The sequence below is a fragment of the Bombina bombina genome, chromosome 3 (genome assembly GCF_027579735.1).
Source record: "Bombina bombina isolate aBomBom1 chromosome 3, aBomBom1.pri, whole genome shotgun sequence".
NCBI classification, from domain to species: Eukaryota; Metazoa; Chordata; class Amphibia; order Anura; family Bombinatoridae; genus Bombina; species Bombina bombina.
In genome coordinates this window covers 1117855406-1117878774 of record NC_069501.1, presented here as the reverse complement: position 1 = coordinate 1117878774, position 23369 = coordinate 1117855406, and the positions used below count along the sequence as shown (strand labels likewise).

General features: G+C 38.3%; 1 protein-coding gene across 1 annotated transcript in view; it reads left to right on the top strand.

Annotated features, from left to right (window-relative positions):
* Nucleotides 1-23369, top strand: part of MTUS2 (microtubule associated scaffold protein 2) — a 754499-nt gene that overhangs the window by 691995 nt on the left and 39135 nt on the right. The window contains exons 11-12 of the mRNA XM_053705569.1: nucleotides 4796-4901; nucleotides 21666-21739. Of these exons, the coding sequence (XP_053561544.1) occupies nucleotides 4796-4901; nucleotides 21666-21739 (180 nt within the window). The remainder of the gene's footprint in view (nucleotides 1-4795; nucleotides 4902-21665; nucleotides 21740-23369) is intronic.

Below are 23369 nucleotides of genomic sequence, written 5' to 3'. Positions count from 1 at the left end.
ATCGCCGCCATCTCCAAAATGCGTAGGTAGTATGTAATCCACAAGATGGCCGCTACAGAGTTACTATTAACCAAAGCCTCCTACAGATATTAAGGTTTATGGTCTCTCCTGGGGTTCCAATAAAGTTCGTCTGACTCAGTGGGCTCCCCAATTACTCAGATGTGTCAGTAGTTGGTAATCTGATATGCCGAGCAGTCAAATAAAATACTTTAGGTATATGAATTGTAGGAGCTGGATGGAATGTGCGACCGCTCAGCTGCTAGGCTACCCGCCACTGCATTTTGACAGTTTATCACAGCTAGACAGCACTAGTTCATGCGTTCCATATAGATAGCATTGTGCTCACTCCCATGGAGTTACTTATGAGTCAGCACTCATTGGCTAAAATGCAAGTCTGTCAAATCTTTTTTTAAACAAATACATTTTTTTTTTTTTTTTTTTATGTAAATTTTTATTTGGTTTTAAAGTCGTAAGCAACAATTGGGGGCACGCAGGTCCCCTGCTCTAATAGGTACAAATAAGGAGTTAGGACACGCAGGGCCGAAATAAATGAACACACATACTAAAGGGTACAATGAATAGGTCCTATGAGTTCCTTGGAAAGGGAAACATAAGAAAGATAAATAGATAGATCCCCAAGGGTCTAAATACAACTTCCCTTAAGCACATTGATAAATAGCATTATATGTAACCATAGTTCCACATTCAAGGTATAAACAAATTAGATCTCATCAATGAGGAAGCTTATACTTCCGTGAAATGAAAAGGTTTGCGGCGAAAATAGTTCGCCTAATTTGAACCCTGGTGTGGGCTCTGTATATGGGGGGGGAGGGAGATGAACAAACACATAATATTTAATGTAAGTAAGCATAGAGGTAATTAGACATAGCACAATATAAGAGATAAAACGAAGCATGGCGTGGTCTGGGCTTAATATCAATCCCAAAACTTTCTTTATGGTATACTATGATATAGTGAGCCCTAAATTATTATGGGTTACAACATGAGCCTGGACATCCTGTGGGGCTGAAAGCCCACCTACTATGCCATGGGGTCCCACTGCACAACCTAGCCAGACTGAGTAGTTAGAGCTTACATATATTTTGTGGGGTTAAGTTATCTCACAAACAAAGCGTCATTCGGCTTCAAAATTAGATACCTGTGTTAGTGAGATTCAATTCCCCTCATAGCACTTAATCTCGCTGTATAGGAAAAATGCACTTCAATTGATCTCAGGATGTCACATTCTAGGGCTAAACTTCTTTTATGTGAACTCCCTCAAGGCCCTGGCCACTGGCCCAGAAGGAGGAGCACAGATTATGAAAGGATAGTTTTAAACATTAATGAAGTAGTAATGATACACATAAGCACAGTGGTAAATCGTAATTGTCCTTGTCAGGGGCCCCCTCAAACCCCCAGATCGGACAAACACACAGAAAAGGTTCATCTTCATTAGAAGCATCATATCAGTGACCTGAGATCAATACAATTATAAGGTAGCTGTTATGGCATCTGTTACCCGGGCACTTGTGTAAATGTCCCCCCTGGGGCTCCCCACTAACCCATAGGTGAGGCATGAAGACAAGATGTCCGCAGCTACTATTATATAAACCCTCAGCAAGTTACATAATAAAAGCAAACAGTAAGCTAAATGAACATCAAAGTCCCATAGCATAAATATCAAGACAGTCTTTAAGTGGCTCTATATCAGTCCCATTGGAGCTTCATTCCAGAGAGAAGTGAGATGGCCCAGGCAATATAATTGAGGACTCAATTCACTATGTTTTGGGCATTTGGTATTAGAAAAGCAATGTTGTGTAACATGTAAATATTGGCATGTATACTTTGTGGCACATTATATTAGAACATTCACTGTGGGTATGAGATATACTGATCTCTACTAAAGGTCCTAGAGTGTATGACAGAATAAATTAGCCGTATAGACCTCTCAATACTTAAAAAGGATCACAGCAGTAAATATAGGTATATAAACGTTCACAAAAAACAAAACAAAGAAGCAGGCGTCTGTCCATTAAGCAGTATTTGTCCCGTTCAACTTGAGATGCTGAAGTTATATAAGCCATTATTAAGATTTAACCGATTCCCAATCGACTGCATATGAGAGCTGAGTCCGGCTGAGGGAACTGGCTTGCTATAGTGGAGAGACAGGTATACAGTGGGGAGTACACTTTATGATTAGGCTCTCTGTGGTCAATCGAGTCCCCAGTTTGTAGAGCAAAGGAAGGCTTCCACGTAACCGGCAGTCCAGACCCATTGCCCTTAACATTGAAATTTATCAAGCTATCTTGCCATCCATAATCTAACGAGACCGGAGGGTTAAATTGTGGATTTGTACCTGGTTGCTGCACATCAATGGTTGATCTCGCCAATATGTCCAACATCTCAGTCATCGACCTCCCTATGCCCATGTAGCCAGGAGCAGGTCGCTGTGACGCAGCTACATCATGGGCCCTGGAGAATCGAGCGGGAAGGCAACCTGTCATTACTAGTGGTTCCAAATGATGAGTGTTCACGTCCTCTAGGTAGTAGTGCTCGGTGGGCTCAGGAGAGAAAGCGGCACTATGCGCTGCAGTTGCGAGGAGTAGGTTAAGATCTCTCTGAAGTTGATCATAGCTCTGTGCAATTGCGGCCGTTAAGGTGCTCTCCCAGGCGTCTACGGCTGCTAGAACCTCCATGCTGTGTCCTGTTAGGCTTTAATGTCAGAGCTCCAATGATCGCCAACCTCCTCTCCGTTACCGCCGTCGGCCTCCTTATGCAGCTTCCTCGTCTTCTGTCAGCCGGTCAGGTCCAGGCCAGCCTCAGAGCAGATGCCGGGCCCACCGGAGCAGCACTCTTTGTCCTGCACAAGTGGTTAGGCACTCTCACATTGATATACCGCCCGATCAGCAAGGCCCCATCTGAAACTTGTTTGTGGTTTGCCACCCGAACTTGTAGCCTGATATGTACCTTCAGTAAAAACATCAGCAGCAGTTCACAAGGCTATTAAAGCAATTTAGACTTTAGATGTATATCCCAAAACTTTATATAATTTGTCCAAATACATTTTTTAGAGAAGACTGTCCCTTTAATATGAACTGTATATAGAAAAGATACATGGTTTTAAATTTGGAACAATGTGTATTTGCTCAGCAAGCAAGGAATTGTTACTCTTTTTGTGCACTTGGCTATTTGCTGGTTGTTGCGTTTTTAGCAATCTAAACAACTAGTAATCTACCTCCCAACCATCTTGGTTAACCCTTTTGTGCCGGGGTTAACGTGTCTACATCGGAACAACTGTTCCGATATAAACAAATTGAAATCTTGTGATCGTGCACGTGATCACGAGATTTCAATGATAGGATCACGTCAGGGGGGCATCCCTATGATGCTAGGCACGCTCTCTAGACTGCGATCCCATCAGGGAAGCGCCAGTGGCTTCAGGAAAGCCAAGCGGTTAGCACGTTGTATTCCATCCTTTGGCGCTAAAGCCCAGCAAAATTTGGACAGAATGCAACGTTCTAACGGCGTTAAAAGGTTAATATGGGATTATCATGTGCTAGAAGGTTTGCCCTCTGTACCGCCTGCAGTTTTTATGGACTTCCCCGGTCCCACTCATGACATGTCTTGAATCCGCCATGTTACCCAGTATCCTGCCTCTCCTGAGACCTCTCCATCCATAAGTCGCCCCCCCCCATTTCCATGTTCTAGAAAGCCTCCAGCAAATGGGAGGTATGTAGTACTAATTAATTTTTGTGTTTTTAGGCTTAGAAGCACAATCAAATGGCACTGCTCATTTGTTGAAATAGAGAGAGAAAGTATGATTATCAATGAAAAATTAAAGTAATTTTATTTTCTTCTATTTAACATTTGTATATGTATTCTAGTATTTGTTTTTTTTTGTGTGGATGTTCCTTGCTGAAAAATGTTTTCTTTTTGTGCTTTTGAGACCCGCTGTGTAAAATTTAATTTCAAAATAAACCGTTTTAATTTAACCTTTTTCCAGGCAAAAAATATATATTTCTTTAACATGTTTAAATCATTTTTTATAGGCTTGATGCAGTTGTTTAGTGTAATGTTGCCTTAAGTAGATAGTGTGCAGGTTTCTTTATGGACATTGCAAACTTTGCCAATTATACACATTTAATTAACACTCATACCATAATGTTGTTGGCATAATTATCATTTACAGCTTTCAAATGCCTCTTAATTTCTTATTTATGTCACACTTTAATTATAACATTGCACTAACGTGTGAAATTGGAATTAAAGGGACATTGTGCTGATTTTCAGACTCCTAACTTAGCCACAAAGTATCAGATGTAGACTGGAGTCTACGGATTCCTGTTTTTTCTGTTTGTATAATGGGTATTTTCACCTTTCACTGGGTGTCCAAGCCTAACCACATCAACTGTGCTAAACTGAGAGCTTCTAAGTAAGTTTTTGAAAGGTTTTATACTGGATTTTTAAATCCGTATCTGTGCATATTCTTCTTTATAGCAGTATCTATTACATGCAGTTATATAAAAATCGGTGTACACTGCTCCTAATTCTTTACAGCATGTAATTTTGCATTAGACAGCCCAGATAAGTGTCAGGTTAACCAAAATCTTGTGCGTGTTTTGGTAGATAACAATTTATGGACATTGCTTAGTGTTGTTCTGTTTTTCCAGTGATCACAATCTACATTGCGTTGCTGACATTTTTTTGCCAATGACATTTACAAACCAGTTTCAGCCTGTTACATTGTACATAGACCATTTTGTTAATGCTATTACCATATTCTTACCCCACACAGATTGAAGATATCGCTGCCAACCACGAAATTGCACTGGAAGAGATGAAACAAAAGCATTCAACTGCCATTACTGCTCTACAGGATGACAATGAGAACAGAGTTGACGGTATTTGTTGTGTCTATTTATTTACATTACAGTACATAGATCATATTATTTCCCAGATTTCATTATACGACCCAATTAGGTGCCTTGGCTAACTCATGGCAAAACACATATTTTTTTAAACTCTATGGTTTTTCAGTCAATTAGTTATTATTCACAAAACCAATAACATTTTAATTTACATTAGACAATACTAAAAATATAGTTTTAACATTCTCTCTGTTTATTTGTAATGCTAAAAAAAGTTATAATCACTGGTAAAGTATATTCCATTTGTTCTAAAAAGCAGTTCCCAGGACTCACTAAAAACATAACAAATGCTACTGTATAACAAATTAACGAGACACACCTGTAAAGTAACCACTTAAGATATGTTTGTGTACATATGTTTAATAAAGAGTTGCCCATAATTATCGCTGTGTTAATTACATATTTGGCAGGCATCATTAATATACATCAATAGCATATGAAAAAGCCAGGCAAGCTGCACAATAAAGTTATCTTCAGCCAGAATGTATACTAATGAAACATTTTTATTCATTCAAGTAAATTAAAGAATAGTGAGACGAGAAAATACCTTCATGATCAAAGGACCACTCAATGCAGTAGAATTGCATCATTAACAAGTGCTTTATAAAAAGACAATGATTTATCACCTACTCTGTATTTCAAATAAACAGTAGATATGTTTTTTTTTTTCTGACAAACTTTATTTTTACTCCCATTTTCCGGCCCCTTGTATCATGTGACAGACAGCCAATCACAGGCTAGTACACGTATACACTGTGAGCTTGCGCACATGCTCAGTAGGATCTTGTTCCCCACAAAGTGTGAATATAAAAAGATGGTGCAAAATTTGATAATGGAAGTAAATTGGAAAGTGTTTTGAAACTGCATGCTCTTTATGAATCATAAAAGTTTATTGTGATTTGAGTGTCCCTTCAAATCAAAGTTGCAAGCCTTCTAGACAATGGTGGGGTTCAAAGAGAATATAGTGAATGAGAGTGTGGTCAGGGAGTTTTATTCAAGGATATATGAGAGAGAGCTCAAAGGTAGAGTTTCATCCAAGGGACGCACTAGTCGCACAAGATTTGGAAGAGCTTACACCAGGAGTAAGCAAATCACTAACCCCAGGAGTATGTTACTTTAAAAAAAAAAAACATTTTTCAGAATTGTTTTAATATTTTTGGTCTCTTTTTCTGCTTCTTTATGATTTCCCATAAACATTCAATAAAGATTTACAAATTGTACTGATGTTTTGGAAGAGCCTGTAGAAGATGAATGTCAGCATTTACAGTTGTCATACGGAATGCCACTGTTTTACAGACCACTGTAGTCACAATCTATACACACACCAGCGTATACATGGGGTTAGCAGTGAGGACAGGTGTGAGCCATCTGATGTGTAGACTATAGATGGATAGAGGAATCATGTGGAATAAGGCATGGAGGGCCATACTTGTAGAGCTACATTGTGCCCCCCAAGCCCTGTGTTGAACTTCTAGTCCGGCTCTTTTCTGAAATATACTTTTCATTTAAGTTTTCTATTATGGTTGTCATCAAAATGTCTTTTTTATCTTCTGCATTGAAGATGAATAGGACAAATGACATGAAGCACCTAATGCTTTTGTGCTACCATAGCGCTTGTAAAAACAAAATTAGTAGCCTAGGAGTTTTGTGTTAAATTCGTTTGTAATGATGTGTAGTAAAATAAGTCTGCAGTGTACTTTCACTATTTATTCTTATTTAAATAAAGGAACTAATCAGTATTAAAGTGATTGTAAACTTTGTCCATGTAATCCACAGTATATAAAATTATTCATAAAACCAGGGGCACTTTCATTCATTAAAATATTTTTTAGACACTTCATTTATTGATAGTAAACATTGCGCTGTTTCTCCGCCCGCATCTCATATTTTTGTCTTAAATGACGAATTCGGATTCATCATCTACAAAGGAAGCGTCAAAAAATTATTTTAATGAATGAAAGTGCCACTGGTTTTATGAATATTTTTATATACTGTGGATTGCATATACAGAGTTTACAATCAATTATTATTATTAATTATTATTTAATGCCTTTTTGATGCTAGTACCCAATTGACTATTTCTTGTGTCTTCTGTAGGGGCATAAATTACTCAACTTTTTTTAAATAAATGTCATTATTACATTTTGTTTACTCGTTTTTTTGTTTTGTTTTTTTTTGTTTTTTTTTGATGAAGGAAATATGTTGCTGGTACTAGATAATTAAAAACAAGTATTTAAATCTCCATCTTTTTTAATGACCCTACAGTTTGCAGTACAGCCAGATAAGCATCAACCTTTTTTTCTCCAATAGTCTCTCTATATAGTTAACTTTATCCTCTGTCATCAAACTCCGTTTTCTCCCTTGTTTTGCAATTTTTATTAGTCTTCTGTTCTCTCTCTTTTATTTTGACTATTGTCAATAAAAGGGCCTATGTGCATGTAAAGTTCATATTTTACAACCTGATAAAAAAGGTATTCCAAAAGTAGGCCTAGATTTGGAGTTTGGCGGTAAAAGGGCTGTTAACGCTCCGCGGGCTTTTTTCTGGCCGCACCATAAATTTAACTCTGGTATCGAGAGTTCAAACAAATGCTGCGTTAGGCTCCAAAAAAGGAGCGTAGAGCATTTTTTCCGCAAATGCAACTCTCGATACCAGAGTTGCTTACGGACGCGGCCAGCCTCAAAAACGTGCTCGTGCACGATTCTCCCATAGGAAACAATGGGGCTGTTTGAGCTGAAAAAAAACCTAACACCTGCAAAAAAGCAGCGTTCAGCTCCTAACGCAGCCCCATTGTTTCCTATGGGGAAACACTTCCTACGTCTGCACCTAACACTCTAACATGTACCCCGAGTCTAAACACCCCTAACCTTACACTTATTAACCCCTATTCTGCCGCCCCCGCTATCGCTGACCCCTGCATATTTTTTTAACCCCTAATCTGCCGCTCTGTAAACCGCCGCAACCTACGTTATCCCTATGTACCCCTAATCTGCTGCCCTAACATCGCCGACCCCTATATTATATTTATTAACCCCTAATCTGCCCCCCTCAACGTCGCCGACACCTGCCTACACTTATTACCCCCTAATCTGCCGAGCGGACCGCACCGCTACTATAATAAAGTTATTAACCCCTAACCCGCCTCACTAACCCTATAATAAATAGTATTAACCCCTAATCTGCCCTCCCTAACATCGCCAACACCTACCTTCAATTATTAACCCCTAATCTGCCGAGCGGACCTCACCACTATTCTAATAAATGTATTAACCCCTAAAGCTAAGTCTAACCCTAACACTAACACCCCCCTAACTTAAATATAATTTACATCTAACGAAATAAATTAACTCTTATTAAATAAATGATTCCTATTTAAAGCTAAATACTTACCTGTAAAATAAACCCTAATATAGCTACAATATAAATTATAATTATATTATAGCTATTTTAGGATTAATATTTATTTTACAGGCAACTTTGTAATTATTTTAACCAGGTACAATAGCTATTAAATAGTTAAGAACTATTTAATAGTTACCTAGTTAAAATAATAACAAATTTACCTGTAAAATAAATCCTAACCTAAGATATAATTAAACCTAACACTACCCTATCAATAAAATAATTAAATAAACTACCTACAATTACCTACAATTAACCTAACACTACACTATCAATAAATTAATTAAACACAATTCCTACAAATAAATACAATTAAATAAACTAGCTAAAGTACAAAAAATAAAAAAGAACTAAGTTACAAAAAATAAAAAAATATTTACAAACATAAGAAAAATATTACAACAATTTTAAACTAATTACACCTACTCTAAGCCCCCTAATAAAACAACAAAGCCCCCCAAAATAAAAAATTCCCTACCCTATTCTAAATTAAAAAAGTTACAAGCTCTTTTACCTTACCAGCCCTGAACAGGGCCCTTTGCGGGGCATGCCCCAAGAATTTCAGCTCTTTTGCCTGTAAAAGAATAAATACAATACCCCCCCCCCAACATTACAATCCACCACCCACATACCCCTAATCTAACACAAACCCCCCTTAAATAAACCTAACACTAAGCCCCTGAAGATCTTCCTACCTTGTCTTCACCATCCAGGTTCACCGATCCGTCCTGAAGAGCTCCTCCGATGTCCTGATCCAAGCCCAAGCGGGGGGCTGAAGAGGTCCATGATCCGGTCAAAGTCTTCATCCAAGCGGGGCAGAAGAGGATCTTCCATCCGATTGAAGTCATCATCCAGGCGGCATCTTCTATGGTCTTCCATCCGGAGCGAAGCGGCAGGATCCTGAAGACCTCCAGCGCGGAACATCCATCCGGACCGACGACTGAACGACGAATGACTGTTCCTTTAAGGGACGTCATTCAAGATGGCGTCCCTCGAATTCCGATTGGCTGATAGGATTCTATCAGCCAATCGGAATTAAGGTAGGAATTTTCTGATTGGCTGATGCAATCAGCCAATCAGAAAATCTAGCTCAATCAGATTGAGCTTGCATTCTATTGGCTGATCGGAACAGCCAATAGAATGCGAGCTCAATCTGATTGGCTGATTGGATCAGCCAATCGGATTGAACTTGATTCTGATTGGCTGATTCCATCAGCCAATCTGAAAATTCCTACCTTAATTCTATCAGCCAATCGGAATTCGAGGGACGCCATCTTGGATGACGTCCCTTAAAGGAACAGTCATTCGTCGTTCAGTCGTCGGTCCGGATGGATGTTCCGCGCTGGAGGTCTTCAGGATCCTGCCGCTTCGCTCCGGATGGAAGACCATAGAAGATGCCGCCTTGATGATGACTTCAATCGGATGGAAGATCCTCTTCTGCCCCGCTTGGATGAAGACTTTGACCGGATCATGGACCTCTTCAGCCCCCCGCTTGGGCTTGGATCAGGACATCGGAGGAGCTCTTCAGGACGGATCGGTGAACCTGGATGGTGAAGACAAGGTAGGAAGATCTTCAGGGGCTTAGTGTTAGGTTTATTTAAGGGGGGTTTGTGTTAGATTAGGGGTATGTGGGTGGTGGGTTGTAATGTTGGGGGGGGGGGGTATTGTATTTATTCTTTTACAGGCAAAAGAGCTGAAATTCTTGGGGCATGCCCCGCAAAGGGCCCTGTTCAGGGCTGGTAAGGTAAAAGAGCTTGTAACTTTTTTTAATTTAGAATAGGGTAGGGAATTTTTTATTTTGGGGGGCTTTGTTGTTTTATTAGGGGGCTTAGAGTAGGTGTAATTAGTTTAAAATTGTTGTAATATTTTTCTTATGTTTGTAAATATTTTTTTATTTTTTGTAACTTAGTTCTTTTTTATTTTTTGTACTTTAGCTAGTTTATTTAATTGTATTTATTTGTAGGAATTGTGTTTAATTAATTTATTGATAGTGTAGCGTTAGGTTAATTGTAGGTAATTGTAGGTAGTTTATTTAATTATTTTATTGATAGGGTAGTGTTAGGTTTAATTATATCTTAGGTTAGGATTTATTTTACAGGTAAATTTGTTATTATTTTAACTAGGTAACTATTAAATAGTTCTTAACTATTTAATAGCTATTGTACCTGGTTAAAATAATTACAAAGTTGCCTGTAAAATAAATATTAATCCTAAAATAGCTATAATATAATTATAATTTATATTGTAGCTATATTAGGATTTATTTTACAGGTAAGTATTTAGCTTTAAATAGGAATCATTTATTTAATAAGAGTTAATTTATTTCGTTAGATGTAAATTATATTTAAGTTAGGGGGGTGTTAGGGTTAGACTTAGCTTTAGGGGTTAATACATTTATTATAGTAGCGGTGAGCTCCGCTCGGCAGATTAGGGGTTAATAATTGAAGTTAGGTGTCGGCGATGTTAGGGAGGGCAGATTAGGGGGTTAATACTATTTATTATAGGGTTAGTGAGGCGGGTTAGGGGTTAATAACTTTATTATAGTAGCGCTCAGGTCCGCTCGGCAGATTAGGGTAGGCAGGTGTCGGCGACGTTGTGGGGGGCAGATTAGGGGTTAATAAATATAATATAGGGGTCGGCGGTGTTAGGGGCAGCAGATTAGGGGTACATAGGGATAACGTAGGTGGCGGCGCTTTGCGGTCGGAAGATTAGGGGTTAATTATTTTAAGTAGCTGGCGGCGACGTTGTGGGGGGCAGGTTAGGGGTTAATAAATGTAATATAGGGGTCGGCGGGGTTAGGGGCAGCAGATTAGGGGTACATAAGTATAATGTAGGTGGCGGCCGGCAGATTAGGGGTTAAAAATTGAAGTTAGGTGTCGGCGATGTTAGGGAGGGCAGATTAGGGGGTTAATACTATTTATTATAGGGTTAGTGAGGCGGGTTAGGGGTTAATAACTTTATTATAGTAGCGCTCAGGTCCGCTCGGCAGATTAGGGTAGGCAGGTGTCGGCGACGTTGAGGGGGGCAGATTAGGGGTTAATAAATATAATATAGGGGTCGGCGGTGTTAGGGGCAGCAGATTAGGGGTACATAGGGATAACGTAGGTGGCGGCGCTTTGCGGTCGGAAGATTAGGGGTTAATTATTTTAAGTAGCTGGCGGCGACGTTGTGGGGGGCAGGTTAGGGGTTAATAAATGTAATATAGGGGTCGGCGGGGTTAGGGGCAGCAGATTAGGGGTACATAAGTATAATGTAGGTGGCGGCCGGCAGATTAGGGGTTAAAAATTTTAATCGAGTGGCGGCGATGTGGGGGGACCTCGGTTTAGGGGTACATAGGTAGTTTATGGGTGTTAGTGTACTTTAGGGTACAGTAGTTAAGAGCTTTATGAACCGGCGTTAGCCAGAAAGCTCTTAACTCCTGCTATTTTCAGGCGGCTGGAGTTTTGTCGTTAGAGCTCTAACGCTCACTTCAGAAACGACTCTAAATACCGGCGTTAGAAAGATCCCATTGAAAAGATAGGATACGCAAATGGCGTAGGGGGATCTGCGGTATGGAAAAGTCGCGGCTGAAAAGTGAGCGTTAGACCCTTTAATCACTGACTCCAAATACCAGCGGGCGGCCAAAACCAGCGTTAGGAGCCTCTAACGCTGGTTTTGACGGCTACCGCCGAACTCCAAATCTAGGCCGTAATGACATTTTAAACATTTCCAGTGATTGTATCACATGAAAGTCTCCTTTTATACATGTAAAAACCCTTTTATTTGAGCTGAGGTTAAGTACATAGCTTTACAAGATAGTTCCCTTCTTCAGGTACATTTAAAAGGTTACAAGATATTAATATTTCTACATATCCACCCACTGAACTATTGAATCAGGTGGATGTTGTGAGTGAAAATTACAGCCAACTCCTGTAAGAATGGAAATCACTGCCAACGATTTATGTAATAAACCTAGTTAATTTTTCATTTTTCCAAAGTTCTTTCAGCCATTTTGTATTCAATTTAAACACATTTTAAATGAAATTATTTGTGGCAATATATATTTTTGTTCACTGTTATACAACAAAGTGTATCTTCATATGACACAGCCCTTGTATGTGACAGTATTTACAGACCTTTTAAATACAATACCTTCATTGTGATAGACCAGTAGACACTCCTTTACAACTCAGCCACAATTACTCTAATTTTTATAAATCCCTTTGTTTCCTCCTTCCTGCAGCATAGACCTGTATAAGATTGTTTGTCCTCTGAGTATTTTAAGGACACACCTATGAATACTGCTCGGCTTAGTTCTAAACTGTAGCAGATTAATAGGAGGGCATATCAGTCATCATTTACTGTATTGTTCATTGATCACATGTAGATATTGGTCCTGTTGTAACAAATAAATGGATTACCTAAAGCTGTGCTGAAATCATTCCTTGTCGTCCAATTGTCTGGTTTCTAAAAGCTGCAATAAAACATAATTTTGGTGTATAAAGCCCTCTTGTGGAATATAGTAGAATGCAAGTAAATAAATGCCTTTTTTTTTTCTCTTCAACCAGACTGTTCAATCGGTAGCAAAAGATTTGTCAGTGTCTGAGGTTTAACATGGTAAAAAAAACTGTCCCCAACAATCTCCTTATCTACTGGATATATTATTCTGTGTTAAAGGGACAGTCAACACCAGAATTGTTGTTGCTTAAAAAGAAAGATAATCCTTTTATTACCCATTCCCCAGTTTTGCATAACCAACACAGTTATAATAATATATTGTTTACCTCTGTGATTACCTTGTATCTATGCTTCTGCAGACTGCCCCCTTATTTTAGTTATTTTGACGGACTAGCATTTTAGCCAATTTGTGCTCACTCCAGGGTAACTTCACGTGCATGAGCTCAATGTTATCTATGTGAAACACATGAACTAATGCCCTCTAGTGGTAAAATGCATTCAGATTAGAGGCAGTCTTCAAGGTCTAAGAAATTAGCATATGAACCCCCTTGGTTTGGCTTTCAACTAAGAATATCAAGAGAACAAAGCAAAATTGGTGATAATAGTAAAATGTAAAGTTGTTTAAAATTACATTCCCTATTTAAATCATGGAAGTTTTTTTTGGACTTGACTGTCCCTTTAATAATAAAAATGTATAGAAGAAACTTTTTGAATAGAGATTATGAAGAAGGAATAATTACTGTAAAATTTGACATCCCCCAACTTCCCTGAATATTAAAAGGACATGAAACGCACATTTTTTTTTCTTTCTTTCATGGTTTAGAAAGAGCATGCAATTTTAAACAACTTTCCAATTTACTTCTATTACTTAATTTGCTTCATTCTCTTGATATCCATTGTTGAAACGTATATCTAAATAGGCTCAGTAGCTGCTGATTGGTGGCTGCGCTTAGATGCCTCGTATGATTGGAATGTTTTAAATTGTATCACTAAGTGCCGCACGGCATGAAACGTGTAAGGGTTCCTCCCCCTCCTCCTATGCGTGAGTGTTATTTTTAACATGATTTAATAAAGACTTTCTTTTATTTGCATCTGAATTCTGGTAGTACTACCATTTTTTATTTTTTACTCTTGACTTTAGCTTGCTAGGCCTTATCCCCCTTTGTTTGGCGTGCTCCACCCCACAGTGTTGCGGCACATGTTTGCGTCACGTTGCCTCATTTTGAATGTCATAGAAGCCGAAGGTGGATTGCGGAGGATCATCAAACGGACCTGGAGAGACGCTGTCAGTTTTACCTTGTTTAACATCCTATTCTCTATCTGAATCATGAAAGAAAAATGTTGGATTTCATGTCCCTTTTAGTAATCCTACAGCATGTAATGCACCTCTCTTCATTCATGTTATTCAGTATACAATAGAGCAGTTACAAAGAACATTCTAAATGTGTGTAAAACTAGATGTATAGAGCAATCATGTTTCTTCCCACAAACTACTGGTAATTAATTGTCGCCCACATGTGTAGGCATCCTGTGTTGTTATAGCTGCAGGGATGGCACAGATCATTTATTGATTACACCTCTTTTAATCTCTGAATCGCTTGTTTAGTTTTCCTTCTCCATTAAAGAACCATCATTAGACTTAAAGTCTCAAGTAAAAAAAACATAATTTATGTAAGAACTTGCCTGATAAATTCATTTCTTTCATATTGGCAAGAGTCCAAGAGCTAGAGATGTATGGGATATACAATCCTACCAGGAGGGGCAAAGTTTCCCAAACCTCAAAATGCCTATAAATACACCCCTCACCACACCCACAATTCAGTTTAACGAATAGCCAAGTAGTGGGGTGATAAAGAAAGGAGTAAAAAGAATCAAAAAAGGAATTTGGAAAGAATTGTGCTTTATACAAAAAAACATAACCACCATAAAAAGGGTGGGTCTCATGGACTCTTGCCAATATGAAAGAAATTAATTTATCAGGTAAGTTCTTACATAAATTATGTTTTCTTTCATGTAATTGGCAAGCGTCCATGAGCTAGTGACGTATGGGATAGTAATACCCAAGATGTGGAACTCCACAGAAGAGTCACTAGAGAGGGAGGGATAAAAATAACAGCCATTTTCTGCTGAAAAAAAATAATCCACAACCCAAAATATAAGTTTATTCTCATAAATGAAAAGAAAAAAACTTGAAAACATAAGCAGAGGAATCAAACTGAAACAGCTGCCTGAAGAACTTTTCTACCAAAACCTGCTTCCGAAGAAGCAAATACATAAAAACGGTAGAATTTAGTAAATGTATGCAAAGAAGGCAAAGTTGCTGCTTTGCAAATGTGATCAACTGAAGCTTTATTCTTAAAAGCCCACAAAGTGGAGACTGATCTAGTTGGATGAGCTGTAATTCTCTGAGGCAGGGCCTGACCCGACTCCAAATAAGCCTGATGAATCAAAAGCTTTAACCAGGATGCCAAGGTAATAGCAGAAGCTTTCTGACCTTTCCTAGGACCAGAAAAGACAACAAATAGACTAGAAATCTTCCTGAAATCTTTTGTAGCTTCAGCATAATATTTCAAAGCTCTTACAACATCCAAAGAATGTAAGGATCTCTCCAAAGAATTCTTAGGATTAGGACACAAAGAAGGAACAACAATTTCTCTATTAAAGTTGTTAGAATTCACAACCTTAGGTAGAAATTTAAATGAAGTCCGTAAAACTGCCTTATCCTGATGGAAAATCAAAAAAGGAGATTCACAAGAAAGAGCAGATAATTCGGAAACTCTTCTAGCAGAAGAGATGGCCAAAAGGAACAACACTTTCCAAGAAAGTAGTTTAATGTCCAAAGAATGCATAGGCTCAAACGGAGGAGCCTGTAAAGCCTTCAAAACCAAATTAAGACTCCAAGGAGGAGAGATTGATTTAATGACAGGCTTGATACGGACCAAAGCCTGCACAAAACAGTGAATATCAGGAGGCTTAGCAATCTTTTTGTGAAATAAAACAGAGCAGAGATTTGTCCCTTCAAGGAACTTGCAGACAAACCTTTATACAAACCATCCTGAAGAAACTGTAAAATTCTAGGAATTATACAAGAATGCCAGGAGAATTTATGAGAAGAACACCATGAAATATAAGTCTTCCAAACTCAATAAATCTTCCTAGAAACATATTTAATAACATAGTATTAATCACTGAGTCAGAGAAATCTCTATGACTAAGCACTAGGCGTTCAATTTCCATACCTTTAAAATTTAATGATTTGAGATCCTGATGGAAAAACGGACCTTGAGACATAAGGTCTGGTCTTAAAGGAAGTGGCCAAGGTTGGCAACTGGACATCCGAACAAGATCCGCATACCAAAACCTGTGAGGCCATGCTGGAGCTACCAGCAACACAAACGATTGTTCCATGATGATCTTGGAGATCACTCTTGGAAGAACAACTAGAGGCGGGAAAATATAAGCAGGTTTGTAACACCAAGGAACTGGTAACGCATCTACTGCCTCCGCCTGAGGATCCGTGGACCTGGACAGGTACCTGGGAAGTTTCTTGTTTAGATGGGAAGTCATCAGATCTATTTCTGGAAGACCCCACATCTGAACAATTTGAGAAAACACATCTGGATGGAGCGACCACTCCCTCGGATGTAAAGTCTGACGGCTGAGATAATACGCTTCCCAATTGTCTACACCTGGGATATGAACCACATAAATTAGACAGGAGCTGGATTCTGCCCAAGAAAGTATCCGAGATACTTCTTTCATAGCTTGGGGACTGCAAATCCCACTGTGATGATTGACATATGCCACAGTTGTGATATTGTCTGTCTGAAAACAAATGAATGGTACGCTCTTCAACAGAAGTCACACCTGAAGAGCACTGAAAATAGCACGGAGTTCTAAAATATTGATTGGTAACCTCGCCTCTTGAGATTTCCAAACCCCTTGTGCTGTCAGAGATCCCCAGACCGCTCCCCAACCAGAAAGACTTGCATCTGTTGTGATCACAGTCCAGGTTGGACGAACAAAAGAGGTTCCTTGAACTATACGATGGTGATCTAACCACCAAGTCGAAGAGAGAGATTTAAGGATATTAATTATGATATCTTTGTATAATCCCTGCACCATTGATTCAGCATATAAATCTGAAGAGGTCTCATATGAAAACGAGCAAAGTGGATCGCGTCCGATGCTGCAGTCATGAGATCTAAAACTTCCATGCACATAGCCACTGAACGGAATGATTGAGACTGAAGGTTCCGACAAGCTGAAACCAATTTTCTTTGTTTCTTGTCTGTTAGAGACAGAGTCATGGACACTGAATCAATCTGGAAACCTAAAAAGGTGACCCTTGTCTGAGGAATCGAGGAACTTTTTGGTAAATTGATCCTCCAACCATGTCTTTGAAGAAACAACACTAGTTGATTCATGTGAGATTCTGCAGAATGTAAATACTGAGCTAGTACCAAGATATCATCCAAATAAGGAAACACCGCAATACCCCGTTCTCTGATTACAGAGAGTAGGGCACCGAGAACCTTTGAAAAGATTCTTGGAGCTGTCGCTAGGCCAAATGGAAGAGCGACAAGTTGGTAATGCTTGTCTAAAAAAGAGAATCTCAGAAACTGATAGTGGTCTGGATGAATCGGAATATGAAGATATGCATCCTGTAAGTCTATGGTGGACATATAATGCCCTTGCTAAACAAAAGGCAAACGATTCAACATTTTCAGATCCAAAACTGTCCTGAATGAATTTTCTTTCTTTTGGACAATGAATAGATTTGAATAAAACGCCAGACCCTGTTCCTGAAATGGAACTGGTATGATTACCCCTGAAAGCTCCAGGTCTGAAACACAGTTCAGAAAAGCCTGAGCCTTTTCTGGATTTGCTGGGATGTGTGAGAGAAAAAATCTTCTCACAGGAGGTCTTACTCTGAATCCTATTCGGTACCCTTGAAAGAAAGTACTCTGAATCCATTGATTTTGGACAGAATCTGCCCAAATGTCTTGGAAGAATCTTAATCTGCCCCTACCAGCTGGGCTGAAATGAGAGCCGCACCTTTATGCAAACTTGGGGGCTGGCTTTGGTTTCTTAAATGGTTTGGATTTACTCCAACTTGAAGAAGGTTTCCAATTGGAACCAGATTCTTTGGGTGAAGGATTAGGTTTCTGTTCCTTATTTTGTCGAAAAGAACGAAAACGGTTAGAAGCTTTAGATTTACCCTTAGGTCTTTTATCCTGAGGCAAAAAAAAACTCCCTTCCCCCCAGTGACAGTTGAAATAATCGAATCCAACTGAGAACCAAAAAAATTATTACCTTAGAAAGAAAGAGATAGTAATCTAGACTTAGATACCATGTCAGCATTCTAATATTTGAGCCACAAAGCTCTTCTAGCTAAAATAGCTAAAGACATAGATTTAACATCAATTTTGATGATATCAAAAATGACATCACAGATAAAATGATTAGCATGTTGAAGCAAGCAAACAATGCTAGACAAATCAAGATCCATTTCCTGTTGCTCTAAACTTTCCAACCAAAAAGTTGATGCACCTGCAACATCAGCCATAGAAATGGCAGGCCTGAGAAGATAGCCAGAATATAAATAAGCTTTCCTTAGATAAGATTCAAGTTTCCTATCTAAAGGTTCCTTAAAGTAAGTAGTTTCTTCCATAGGAATAGTAGTAAATTTGGCAAGAGTAGAAATAGCCCCATCAACTTTTGCTTTTTCATCTTTTCCCAAAACTCTAAACTAACTGCTGGCAAAGGATACAATTTTTTAAACCTTGAAGAAGGGATAAAAGAAGTACCAGGCCTATTCCATTCCTTAGAAATCATATCAGAAATAGCATCAGGAACTGGAAAAGCCTCTGGAGTAACCACAGGAGGTTTATAAACAGAATTTAAATGTTTACTAGTTTTAGTATCAAGAGGACTAGTTTCCTCAGTATCAAATGTAATCAACACCTCTTTTAACAAGGAGATTTATTTTTTATTTTAAGTAGATTTGTCAGTGTCAATATCCGAGGAAGGATCTTCTGAATCAGATAGATCCTCATCAGAGGAGGATAATTCAGTATGTTGTCGGTCATTTGAAATTTCATCAACTTTATGAGAAGTTTTAAAAGACCTTTTACGTTTATTAGAAGGCGGGATAGCAGACAAAGCCTTCTGAATCGCATCAGCAATAAAATCTTTTATATTCACAGGGATATCATGTACATTAGATGTTGAAGGAACAACAGGCATTGTACTATTACTGATGGATACATTCTCTGCATGTAAAAGTTTATCATGACAAATGTTACATACTACCACTGGAGATATAATCTCAACTAATTTACAACAGATACACTTATCTTTGGTAGAACTGTTATCAGGCAGCAGGGTTCCAACAGTGGTTTCTGAGACAGGATCAGATTGAGACATCTTGCAAATGTAAGAGAAAAGACAACATATAAAGCAAAATTATCAATTTCCTTATATGGCAGTTTCAGGAATGGGGAAAAATGCAAACAGCATAGCCCTCTGACATAGAAAGAGGCATATAGGAATGGGGTTATAAATAATGAAATTATTTGGCGCCAAGAATGACGCACAGCGCAAAATGAAACTTTTTTGCAGACGCAACCTTGTGCAAGGAAACTCGGCGTCAACTAAGACGCCGGAAATGACGAATTTGCGTCACCAGACATACCTTCGCGCCAAAAAAATTCTCGTGCCAAAAATGACCCAAATAAACATCAGCATTTTGCGACCTCGCAAGCCTAATTTTGCCCGCGAAAATTTAATGAAAAAGCACTCAATTTGAAAAAAAAGACACTACCCCAGGTAAGAAAAATATTTTCCTAAATATGTTTTTTCCCAAATATGAAACTGATAGTCTGCAAAAGGAAATATACATAAACCTGACTCATGGCAAATATAAGTACAATACATATATTTAGAACTTTATATTAATACATAAAGTGCCAAACCATAGCTGAGAGTGTCTTAAAGGTACACTGAACCCATTTTTTTTTTCTTCTGTGATTCAGATAGAGCATGCAATTTAAATCAACTTTCTAATTTACTCCTATTATCAATTTTTCTTCGTTCTCTTGCTACCTTTATTTGAAAAGGAAGGCATCTAAGCTTTTTTTTTTTTTTGTTCAGTACTATGGACAGCAATTTTTTTATTGGTGGATGAATTTATCCACCAATCCGCAAGGACAACCCAGGTTGTTCACCAAAAATGGGCCGGCATCTAAACTTACATTCTTGCATTTCGAATAAAGATACCAAGAGAATGCAGAAAATTTGATAATAGGAGTAAATTAGAAAGTTGCTTAAAATTTCATGCTCTATCTGAATCAAGAAACAAAAAATGTGGGTTCAGTGTCCCTTTTAAGTAACGAAAACATACTTACCAAAAGACACCCATCCACATATAGCAGATAGCCAAACCAGTACTGAAACAGTTATCAGTAGAGGTAATGGAATATGAGAGTTTATCGTCCATCTGAAAAGGGAAGTAGGAGATGAATCTCTACGACCAATAACAGAGAACCTATGAAAAAGATAGAAAACCATAGAATTCAATAGGTGACACTCCCTTCACATCCCTCTGACATTCAATGTACTCTGAGAGGAATCGGGCTTCAAAATGCTGAGAAGCGCATATCAATGTAGAAATCAAGCACAAACTTACTTCACTACCTCCATAGGAGGCAAAGTTTGTAAAACTGAATTGTGGGTGTGGTGAGGGGTGTATTTATAGGCATTTTGAGGTTTGGGAAACTTTGCCCCTCCTGGTAGGATTGTATATCCCATACGTCACTAGCTCATGCACTCTTGCCAATTACATGAAAGAAAGATCATAGTCTATTTATTGAACTGCAACTAATACATTTTATGATCCACAATTGTAAATAGTGAGTTCATTCACAACCTTTTGTTTTTGTTATCAATGCACTGAGCATTTCCATCTCTAGAACCACTTGAAATGACAAATAGTTTTGTTTTACTATATAAGTATATGAATCTAGAGCAGTGTTTCTGCAAGTTATTTATAGCTACTAGTTATGCGACATTCAGCTATATAATCTATTATCCAATCGCAATGAGAAAAAAAAACAAATACATTTATTGAATTGTCCAACCAAGACTTTCCCACTTCTCCTCTCCTCTTAGTCCTCTGTTTTCTCATAGCTCCCTTTCTCTGTTCCCTCACAAACCATCCCCTTTCATCCCTGTTTAAAGTTAACTTGGAACTAATACAGCTTTATCATGTCTGTACTTTTTGGTAAGACTTAAAGGGACATGAAACCCACATTTTTTTCTTTCTTAACTTTCTAATTTACTTCTGTTATCTAATGTGCTTCATTCTCTTGATAGCCTTTTCTGAGAAACATATCTAGATAGGCTCAGTAGCTGCTGATTAGTGGCTGCACATAGATGCCTTGTGTGATTGGTTCACCCATGTGCATTGCTATATCTTCAACAAAGGATATCTAAAGAATAAAGCCAATTAGATAATAAAAGTAAATTGGAAAGTTGTTTAAAACTGTATTCTCTACCTGAATCATGAAAGAAAAATTTTGGGTTTAATGTCCCTTTAATGGGTTATGGTTTTGTCTTAGTTTATTATGCATTTGTTGCATGCGCTATTCTACTGTATTTAATGGTCCTTTTGAATTGAAACTACTTTTACCTCACATTTTTAGAGTATAATGAATCTTTAAGATGAGCAACCCCCAAATGACATTATGGCACATTTAAAGAAGTTGTCTTAAAATGTTGTATGTATTGAGTTATTTCTGTTATGATTTAATGAGAATGTAACATTTTTTTTCTCCTTATTACATCTAGAGTATGTCCCATATGGGTATTTATTTTGTTAAACATTTTTTTCCCATCAGATATGAGAGCAAACCACGAATTAGAAAAGAAAATGTTAGAAGACAGCTTCGAAAAACTCCGTCTGTCTCTACAGGTATTTTCTTTACCCATTGCACTTCAAGTACTTTGTGTTATAAAAATGTGTAATTATGCGCACTAGAAAGTAGAAAATACAGTATTGAATGTATCCCCTTTCCCTATAATTTAACTATGAAATTGTTTGTTAAATATTCATAATTGGAAATCTACGTCAGCCTACCCAGGGCTAGTCCTGCCTTAAAGTGAATGGAAATTTTGATGCTAAAGTGCCCGGTAATTAAAAATAGGGGCACTTCAATTAATCAAAATTTACATTTCACTCCTGTTATGAAATAAAAACTTACCTTTTAATCTTGACAGCAGTTCCAGCTTCCTCCACCCGTTGCAAAGCCTCTTCCTGGGTCTAAAATGTGGAATCTGGTTTCCTCCAATCACGGCGTTGAATCAGACACTGATTCCCCGGGGGGAAGGCGTGATTGGAGGATGACCTATCCCTCATTTCTGACATCAGAAATGGCTTGCGACAACCAGAGGAAGCTGGAGCTACTGTCAAGTTTAAAAAGTTTTGTTTTTCACAACAGGAGTGAAATGTAAATTTTCATGAATTAAAGTGCCCCTGTTTTTAATAGAATTTTTAAAAACCGGGCACTTTAGAATAAAAATTTACATTCACTTTAACTGGCTCAGAAGACGTGATAAGATAACATACTGTAAAACAATGCCTGTTTGGCTAACAAAATGACCATAGCAAGCCTTATCGTAAAGGAACATAAATTCCCCCCCCCCCCAAAAAAAAAATAAATAAATATATATTTCATGATTTAGATGGTGGCAGCAGGGTTTCCTGTCATGCACTACCCCATAAATATGCACGCTACCTATCTTGATATCTCTTAAACAAAGAATACCGTGAGAATAAAGTAAATTTGATAATAGCAGTAAATGTAAAACTTTTTTTAAAACTGTATGCTCTGTCTAAATCACGAAAGAGATAAATTATGGACTTCATGTCCCTTTAACCAATAACAAGTCTGTATTGGCTTCTCCAAAGAAGGCAAGTGGTAGAAGACTCTTGGTCGTTGAATATTAATTGCAGCGAACACTGTGTTAATATATTCATAAATTGGGGGGCGGAGCCAAGACCTGGCCATGATCAGACGCATACTATGAAGCTCCTAGTTTCCTTGTTTTAATTTATTGAATCCTTTTCTATTACTTTGACATCCAACGTTGAAAATACTTTCACTAGCTGCAAAATTAGTAGCTGATCATAAGGATATCAAGATCATATCATAGGATTTACCGGGAGCGGACTTAACTAAGCTGAAAGCAGACAGAGGCCCTATCTCCTGACCGCAACTTTCCTCTAAGACTTCAGAGGTAATTAATCGTGTTCTACTAAAGTGATCAAAGGCTCTATAACCTACAAATGCCATAAGTTTCTGGATCAACACCCTTCTACGATGGATGATGAAATTTTGAACGCACTAGCAGCATTTGGGAACCGAGTGGATGCCCACTTCACTTCGCTTAGCCTCTGCATCAGGGAGGATCCCACAGCCATCTCGGGACTTGAGCCGGAGCCTTTATATAGTATACCCACTAGTCTGCAGGAGATCCCTGTCTGCTCTTACCTCTCACCCGCTTGCCCCAAGATGGCGGTACAACCTAACTACGCAGACCCC